The 10,209-nt window shown below is 35.6% G+C and overlaps 1 protein-coding gene across 1 annotated transcript; it reads right to left on the reverse strand.

Moving 5' to 3' along the window:
• Positions 1-4,528: 4,528 nt before the first annotated feature.
• Positions 4,529-6,581, reverse strand: LOC18589881 (isoflavone 3'-O-methyltransferase 4-like). Its single transcript, XM_018127045.2, has 4 exons — positions 6,091-6,581; positions 5,471-5,781; positions 5,181-5,245; positions 4,529-5,010 (listed from the first exon to the last, which is right to left on the reverse strand). The coding sequence occupies exons 1-4, from the start codon at positions 6,519-6,521 to the stop codon at positions 4,714-4,716; spliced, it is 1,104 nt and encodes a 367-aa protein (XP_017982534.1). The 5' UTR covers positions 6,522-6,581; the 3' UTR covers positions 4,529-4,713.
• Positions 6,582-10,209: the final 3,628 nt, after the last annotated feature.

The raw sequence follows: 10,209 nt of genomic DNA on the forward strand, positions 1-10,209 counted from the left end.
AGGAACAACTTTTTCTTCTAAAACCTCCGAGTAATTAGTTTCAAGATTTTTTCAAAGTTACGTAACCTCATTCTGAAATGAAGAGCAACATTTTCTTCTAAAACCTCCGAGTACATCCCAAAACCTCTAGGCATATTCTCCAAAACCTCCTGGTAATTAGCTTCAAGATTTCTTTTAAGTTACATAACCTCATTTTGAGATGATGAGCTTTTTTTATTATTAAAAAAAGAAAGAAACAAACAAAAGAAAAGACTCAATTTGGTTCGAGTAAGGTATCTACGTCTTTACACTCTTCTTGATTCTCAAGAATGTGCAAATAAGGGCAATTGTAGACATCTTCCTAGGAGCCCAAATATAATTAATAAAACATATAAATGAATAAATCAAAAAATCAAATAAAAATATAAAAATATAAAAATAAAAATAATAATTAAAAAAAAGAGAGCATGGTTGCCCATGCCCCTCTCCCCCTGTCAGTGCGTTTCAAGCCTATGGCCATCACACCAGCTCCTCTAATCATCACCTGCTCCAAGCTTGCTTGTGCCAGGAGCCCTGTGCAAGCATGCTATAGATTGTCCAAAATTTTGGACAATCCATATCTTTTAAAATGAAGGTAGATTCAACAAAAGGGGGGGATTTTAGAAAGCCAAAAAACGATTCAAAAACAAAAAAAAAAACCAAATCTGTAAAAAAAAAACCAGATCCAAACCACAAATCAACCACCCAAAATCCTAAACTACCAGCAAACTACCCTAACCACAATCAACAACAATAAAAAAAATACAAAAGTATACACAAAAAAGGAAAATGGGAGGGACGACGGTGGCTTAGGATTTAGGGTTTGGAGGTGCTTGGGTGAGGGAGATTTGGAGCTTTTTAGTGGGTTTTGAGGGTTGGGTGGCCGACAGCACAAAGGGGGAAGTCTGAGTTAGGTAGAGAAAGGAAGCTTTTGGGGGCTAGATCTGTCGATCTGCGGTAGAGAGAGAGAAAGGAAGAGAGAAGAAGTTGTGTCGGCAAGGAAGGAAAGAGAGAGAGAAGAGCGACGTCGGGAAGGTAACGGAGAGAAGCTTGGAAGGGAGAAGGAAGGTTGGAAATCTTAGAGAGAAGGGAGAGAACCGATGCCGCTAGAGAGAGAAAGTGAGAAAGAAAAATGGGGAAAGAAGAGAGAAAATAAGGTTTATATAGTTAAGGTATTCGGTTAAAACGGTGTGTTTTGGGGAGAATTTTTGTCTGCCATATCAGCACCAAAACGATGCGTTTGAAGTGTTGCCCAGTGGATCCCAGGAATTAGATCTGTTATAGCAAGCTTGGGCCCTCCACGGACCTGTAATTTGGGCTAATCCTAGCCTAGTAAGGTAAATTTTTTCCTCTTGGTTTGCAAGTTTGTTTTAATTGGTTTTGGGTCTAGCCCATCATATTTAATTAAAATATATTTTGGTTTAATTTAAATCATTTTAGAAAAAAGTGATATATATAAAAAAAATGTATACATATATATGTTTATTTTAAAAAAAATCAAAAAATAAAAAAAAAGAAAATATAAAAGTAATAAATATAAGAACAATAAAATTGTCTCAAGTACATTAGTTATAAAAAGAACTTGAATTTAGATGAATGTTTATCTTCAAAATATATATATATATATATAAAATAATAATAAAATGGTTAGTAAAAATATAAAAAATAATAATAAATATAACAATAAAATAGATAATATAAAAGAGATCTAAAATGGAAAACGTAAAATAGATTTGATCATAAAAAATATAGTATACTTTTATAAATGAAAAGGAGGCAGAAGAGAAAGAAAATACACATATAAATAAAATAGGTTAACTACAAACTAGAAATGAAACATTTGACTATATAAATTTACATTCATATAGAAATAAATAAAAGAATGGGACTTAATATGAAATTATCAAGGATAAAATATAATATTACTAATGGAGAGAATGTCAAATTATACCGCTAATTGGATATCCATTCGGAATGCGAGAAGTCGCAATTTCGAGTGAATTTTCTTAGGTTAAGATTTCAATTAAAACTTCACCAGTACGATGGAAGGGTCTTAATTTGAAATTTCGATGTTCTTGATCTTAAATAAATAAAAACTAAACATACTTAATGACCAATTAATCACAATATACAAACAAAAGAAATAAAGAATTAATGGTAACAAGAAATTCGGTAATAATATTAATAATAATAATAATACAAAAAAGAATGGATAATATACATATAAATAAGTAACAATTATGAAATAAAAAAATACTTGGTTTAAAAATATGATTTTGATAAATTTCATACAGTAAAATAAATAAGCACTTACATGGCAAAGTACATAACGAAATAAAAATGGAACAATAAGTAAATATAAAATATTTAGTCATGGTATATATGCTCACACGGAGAAATAATAAAATAAAGAATAAACACTAGGATTTATGAGTACATCATGTACCATTGTTGCATTGTTAAATATCATGGCATATAGAAATATTCTATATACAAGTATAGCCCCGATGATGGGACTTTCCAAGGAAGCTTATGAAGGTGAGTTTCTTCGGTAAACTCCTTAGGTGAAAAGGTGCCTCCGGATTCCACCAGTATGATGGGAAGGTTCGAAGAAATATGTTTAATAAAAAGCTTTTGCTCGTATTAAGATTTGCATTCATGAAAATATTATTTTACTTGCAAACGACTACCCCGATGATAAGATCTACCTAGTAAATTTGCGAAAAGGTGAATTTTTCGGGTACTTCCCTAGATGAGAGAACACTCCCGGATCCCACCAGTATGATAGGCGGATTTGAAAAGTACGCTCAATAAAAGGTTTTTGTTTGACATTATCTCGATTTTATGCCATGCATTTCACAATTGCAATACATGCACGTCAAATTCGTAAAACAAATGAAACATTTTAACTTGTTAAAAAAATCAAAGATGAATTAAATAAATCAGATTAAGGAAGCATAAAAATAAAATTAATGGGTTAGGATAATATATAATTAAATGGTACTGTTCGTGGAACGAGCGTCACAGGGGTGCTAATCCTTTCCTGTGCATAACCGTACTCCTGAACCCAACTCTAAATAAAATATGTAGATCAGTTTATCGTTCTTTTGACGAAATTAAATCAATTTAGGATTTCGTCGAATAGAACCAATTTAATAGGTGACCAATCACACTTAAGTAAAAAGGATTGGTGGCGACTCCCCAAGTAAACCACGTCTAACGGTCGGGTTCCCCGACCCCGGCACGTTACGGCAAAAACAAGGGCAGCTTTTCCTTCACGTGACAAGCAGGAGAAAAACCACTCCTAAACAAGACTAAAGTATATATTGACCATACACTATCAAAGTGGAAATAGGGGACAAAGAAAACAAAGAGCCAACATTGGCGGAGCTGTCCTTTGATTTAATATCAATTGTAGTATTGAAATCTTGATCGAACCTGACGTGGCTAAATCTCATCTATGGATCCTGATATTATTTTATGAATATGAATGTCAATTTAACATGTCATAGTCTCCTCGCTCCGTGCTAGTTAAATACACAATTGTCTTACTAGCATCGGAATTTTCATGCCCACTTCCATGGGCTAGTCCTAGTCAATGTTTAATTCCATTGACTCCGGCAACATCTTGGAAGTCCGTCCATAGTAAATGCCTCCTTTGGCTGATAGGGCTAACATGATCAACTGTTTGACGAGTGCCTACTTTGCTTTTCAACTAACCGAAAAGAACCCCAACCGGATACTCATGAAAATTAATATTTCATTGTTATCTTCTTAGAATACAGCATGCATCAATGCCTCTAGGTTGTGACTGATATTGTGTTTAGTCCAGGGAAAAGAAAAAATGTTAGACAGTGAGAAAGGAAAGGATAGGATTTCTTTTACCTCTTGGGGTAAAGAAAGAGAAAATTAAACGAAATGAAAAAATTAAGTGAAAAACGATTAATGAAATGATTTTTTTTATATAAGAAAAACAGTGTGCTGTTAATTTAAGTTCACTAAATATTTTCTTTTATTTTCTAATAGAATGATTGAGCTTTAATGTAAGTGCGAAAAGATATCAAGTTCACTTCGTTTTTCTCTTTTCTTACTTTCTCGTGCATATTTTTCTTTTTATCCAATCCATACGCCCCCTAATCCTAACAAGTAGATTGATTTGTTGATTTGTTTGTTTAGCTTGTTTGGATTTTTCCCCAAAATTCATCCTATATATCTTTATCACTTTATAACTTGCTCAGGTGGATGTGAACGTGATTATTGTATCAGTAATTAATTTGTCTTTGATCAAACATCTTTTTGTAAAGGCTAAAGCGAACAAAGAAACGAGACAACCGGATTAGCAATCTTGAAAAGGATCTGACAAAAGGCATATGCACCCTAGTCGCTGGCCACCGTTAATTCAGTTAAAAAGCCAAGATTGCATAGTAATTAAGTTACCAACTCTTTCTTTGAATCATGATATCACTCAACGACTATTTATTTCTTTTTATTAAAAATGAGTGACATAGCTTCCGTCTCCAATGCACCAAAAATCAGGGAACTTACATATAGAGTGCAAGCATGCCCTGCTACTCTCCTGTTCTTTTATTTATTTATTTATTTTATTCCTTTTGCAAGACTAGGCAAAGCTTGAAAGTCAGCATTTGCAATTTAAAGATATGCTAATTTTTGCCAATGATATGTGTAAGAGTCCTACTACTTAAAGAACTCCATGACCCAACAGTTACAAACGAAACACTCATATCTGATGCCACTAAATCCAGCCATAGTTGCCAAGGCTTCCAATTCTGGCTTTGTCCGTTCCTTCCCTCCTGGATTCTGAGTCATCATAACCACATCTAGTTCTGAATTGGCTTTCGAAGCCGCATTACTCTCGGGTAATACTGGAAGGACAGAATCAATCACAATTACTTTTCCATCATCCGGAATGGCTTTGTAACAGTTCTTTAATAGCTTCAAACAATGATCATCGCTCCAGTCATGAAGTATCCACTACAAAATTTGCAAGCTGTACCATTAATCTATTATCTCATTTGCGGGGTGGTTTACTCGTACTTTTTTTTTTTTTTTGTTAGAAATGATTCGGCCATTACTCAAATTTGCTTATGAAGGAAATAAAAAATATATAAAATTATACAAATATAACTGCAAACGATACTCACCTTCATAAAAACGGTATCTCCTTTAGGAACACTTTTAAACATATCTCCCCCAACATGTTCAACGCCTGCTATGTTGAGTTGCCTTGTTAGTATAATTTAAACAGTTTAAAGTCCTATTAAGCAAACAATGCATGACATCGAGCATCAATTGTCAATTAAGTCAACTGAGATTTAACTTTGCAGATTATTTCTGCTTCAATCGATTCAATTATTTTTCTATGAGGTCCCATTCATGGTGTGATATGTGTGGAACAAACAATTAGCTGAGTATATATAGGCAGAAATCTTACCAGGGTAGGCCGGGGCATGTCGTATAACATGGGGCTGGTCGAAATTGATCCCCTTAATGGAAGGGTATTTGGAAGTGATGATGCGAAGGGTGACTCCAAGACCACCACCAACATCAACCAATTGGCTGAGGTGTTCAAAGCCCTTGTAGGCCTCCAGGATCTTCTTCATGACAATAGTGGTTTGATTCATCATTGCAGTATTGAAAATTTTGTTGAACCTTGGGTCCTTGCCTGGGTATTCAAACGCGTGCGTTCCATGGACCCTGTTAAATGGAATTCCTCCTTCAAGAATTGCATCCTTCAGTTGGCACCTAGCAGTGAATTCCAATGTAGGAATTATCACCTAACTTGTAGCGGATGAAAATTTCTTGAATAGTTTAGCCTTTTCACTTTTGTCTTATTTTTAATTATTTATATTTTTTTGGCATAATATGTAATTATTGGGACAACTATATTGGGATAGAAATGTCAAATGTTGGGACAGATTGTTGAAAAGAAGTATTTTTCTTTCAATTAATATGTATATTGTTACCGTTTGAACTCTGTACCTGAAATTAGATTGTTATTTCAATCCAGCCAAGAAAAGTAGAGAGAAAGGTAAAAAGAAAGTGGAAACACACCAGCTATCAAGAAAGATCTTGTCCTGAACCAAGGACACCAAAGGAGCCAATGAAACACCGTCTTCATTTCTAATGAAGAATTTGGTCACAGGGGTCAAACTATAGAGCCTCTGCGGGGAATCACCCTGTTCAACAACAGCCAGAGAGCAGGCAAGAACGCTGTGGCTGGCTAGAAGTCTAAGTATGCTGTCCAGCATCATGGGCGCATCTGGGTTCTGGGTTGGTAAGTGAGCTCCTATCTCTTGCGGGGATAGCTTGGCATCTGGACCAGCTTTCGCTATGATCTCAAAGATTTCCAGCTGAATTGCCGCATGTAAAGACATTGGCAACGCAGTGGAATTGACAAGTTGCATGGCACATGAAAAACTTTCTTCATCTTGCTCTGAATGGTCGTTGTTGCCATGAAACTGGGTTTCTACTGAATATCCCATTGAATTGCACAGGCTTTTCTGCCCGATGAAACTCTGGTGTGATAGACTTAAAAGATCGATATTGGAATTGAAAGGTGCATGCCCCGGTGTCTGGGATTTCCAATAAATAGTGTAAAGCCAAAACAATTTTCCAAAGAATGGTCATAAAGGGGACCCATCACGGAGTCACGCGCCTCAATATTTTCCCTATAAAAATTACAAATGAACCACAGTGATGACGTAGAGCCGTAGAAGGGTGGTCGTTTGGAGTTAGCGGCACCACGCCGTCTATTCACCCAAACGTCAGCTACTCAGAGATAATTCAGATTTGTCCATTATTTCAACCGTCTCATTTTTATTTAAATTATGTTTTTTAAAACATTTAATATTTTTATTTCCTATATACTTTCTTTATTTCAAATTAATGTTCATTTTCATTATCAATTGTAAAAAATAAAATATCTCAAAAGAATAGTATCAGGAAAACCTTATTGTATTTAACAATGAAAATATAAAAAGACTATTTATAGAGATAATTCATCTTAATCCTACTTATAACGTAAATAAAGTAAATAAGGTAGTATTCTAATTCTAAACTTTCTTGGAGTGCAAGTTAAAGAAAAAGACAAAAAGGAAAGATTACATAAAGAAATAATTATACAAATAAAATAAAAGATCCTAAATTAATTCTCTTTTACTCTTCTCAAGTTGGAGTATGAAAATTGGAAATGCCCAACTTGCCCAATAAAGCTTGAAATCGCCCCCGACCAAGTGCTTTGATGAATATGCTTGCCAATTGATTTTGAGATGAAATTAGTTAGGATAATAAAATTTTGGACTAAATATGATTGAAATGGTAGTTTATTTCAATATGCTTGGTGTGCTCATGAAAAACTGAATTAGCTGCAATATGTAGTGCTACCCAACTGTCACAAAATAAAGAAATTGGATATGGATATGATACTCCCAAATCAAATAGGAGTTGAAGAAGCCAAACAATCTCATTTGCAATAAAAGATCCTTGATAGGTAAATGTAAATAATGAATAATCTAATGGAGAATTCTAAAGACGACAAACACGGTGCTCCCTCTATTTGGGAAAGCTCTAAGGAATCTTCATGTAGACTTCCTCTTCAAGATTGCTATACAAAAAGGCATTCTTGACATTTCATTGATGGAGTTCCCAAATGCGCATTGAAACAAGTGATCATGAGATAAGATAATCTGCAAATGAGATGTCTCAATGTGACGTGTCTGTAGCCTAATGATGTATAATCCAAGGGTGTGTGGCCTTCAAGTGTGCTGCGTTCTCGTATAAGACCTTCTGGGGTGTGTCTCTCTTGTACGAGGCCTTCAGGTTTACAAACATTTCGATCGAGACTCTCTGGTGTCTAGCCCATGGGTGTGTGGTCTAGGTGTGCACAACACTCTCGTGCACAACCATTTAAGGTGCACCTACAGTGCACGTGCCCTCCCAAGGTGCAAATTGAATATGCGTGATTCACGAGCTAGAGGCTCTCGAGTATGTGTAGTCCATGCACGTTTTCCTTTCATGTGCTACCCATGTGTGTGCTTTCTGGCCGCACTGCATGTGCATGTTCCAAGTATAAGCGGCTATGTTACATGCAGCCCCTTGTCATAAGGGTACAATGTGCGTGACCCACTATCGTGAGGGCCGTGTCCACTCACACTTCTAGCCTATGAGCTCTTGGTGTGCACAACCTACGCATACTCCTTACGCATGCACCGACACTCAAGTGTACAGTCTTCTCACGTTCTTACTACTCATGCACGATCTTGGTGCATCAGGCTAGTGTGCCAGGATTATCGATCCATGTTGTGCTACAAGGCTCATCTAGGTGTGCCCTGCCTGTGCGATTTAGCTCTACAAGTGTGTGGGGTGTTTAAAAACCCCTAATTGATGGTGGCTTGACATTAGTTGACGATGGGACTCCAAGTAATGTTACCCCAAGGTTTTGATTTGTGTCTCTATGGCATGTGCAGCACAAGTGTGTATTGCTGGTTTGAGCCCTCCATTAAGCAAAACTAGTCATGGATTCGTGAACTGTGACATTCTCCCCCACTTGATTTAAGCAATACCCTCATTGCCTCGTGGTCTTTCTCCACCTCAAGTCTTCTTCAAGGTCCCCATTAGCTTCGTGGGTTTGTTTAAGACAACTCCTCGTTGGTTGTCTCGGGAACACTTCCAATTTTGGATGTATTCGATCGTGCGCATGTCTAGCTTAATGCAATACCTGCTGGAGAAAGTAACACTTCAATTCCAAGAAAATACTTTAGTTTGCCAAGATCCTTAATGTGAAAATTTGCATCCAAATAATCTTTCAGCTTATAAATGTGATCGAAATTGTTCCCTATTATGATGGCATCATCAACATATATGAGAATTGCAACCCATTCATCAAATCCTCCAAGTACAATCTTTAAAATCTCCGAGTAAGCAATTTTCAAATCTTTCAAGTACAATCTTCAAAATCTCCAAGTAAGCATTTTCAAATCCTTCAGATACAATATTCAAAGTCTTCGAGTAAGTAATTTTCAAATCGTCTTGGTGTAATCTTCAAAATCTTTAAGTAAGCATTGGATCCAAGATTGGAAATCCCCGAAATGGATATCTAGTTTTGCTATCGATCCATTGATGAATCCTTAGATCTAAGATTAGAAATCTTCGAAATTGACATCAAGTTTTGCTATCGATCCATCCATGAGTCTTTAGATCTAAGATTGAAAATCCCCGAAATTGACATCAAGTTTTGCTATCGATCCATACATGAACAATGCGAGATGTACAAATAATTAGCTCTAAGTGAAACAAAGATCAAGCCTGGATGATCAGATGGATGCTAATAGAATGGGGATTTAGAATCAATTGTGATGTTTTGCACATTCGCAACTGGCATGAAACCCTCCTAAACAGCAAATGGCTATTCTCAAGCATATATAATGCATGACAGATGTACAAATCAGAATTTAATCCCTTTTGTTAATTTTTCTAAACACAGAATCATTCCATTTCAAATGCATATCAAACCTTACCTTAGTTGCTCACACAACTGCAAATTTGAAACCATGTTTGATGTAGACTTATTAAATCAGAATTGGAGCCACATATATTTTACCTCAATTACTCCTTGAAGCATAAACTCATTTATATCTCAAATGTGTAAAAATAACCAACTCGCCAGAATATATTGCATGCATAGCAAGACATATCAAATTATGTAAACCACAATATAAGAGTGGTCCTCCCTAGAAAATATCAAAATAATCATCCAATGATCAGCCAATGGTATAACAAATCACGTGTAGCATCAAAATAGTTGACGAAAACAAATCATGCACGACACCGAAGCAGCCAACAAAGAACAAATTACGTAGTGCCGAAATAGCTAACGAAAAACAAATGATGTGCGGCACCAAAGCAACCGACGAAAAACAAATCACGTACGGTGCTGAAGCAACCGACAGAGAACAAATCATGAGGAAAAGACATCATTCTACCACAACCAGATCAATGCTATGGTTTAAAAGAAAAGAGCTCGGTTAGCAACCTGCTCTAATATCATGAAAAATAAAATGTCTCAAGAATGGAATCAAGAAAATCTTGTTTAATTTAACAATGAAACATAAAGAGACTATTTATAGAGATAGTCTATCCTAAACTTACTTGTAACACAAGTAAAGTAAATAA

Source organism: Theobroma cacao, chromosome 9 (assembly GCF_053813885.1).
Source record: "Theobroma cacao isolate CCN51 chromosome 9, ASM5381388v1, whole genome shotgun sequence".
Lineage (NCBI taxonomy): Eukaryota > Viridiplantae > Streptophyta > Magnoliopsida > Malvales > Malvaceae > Theobroma > Theobroma cacao.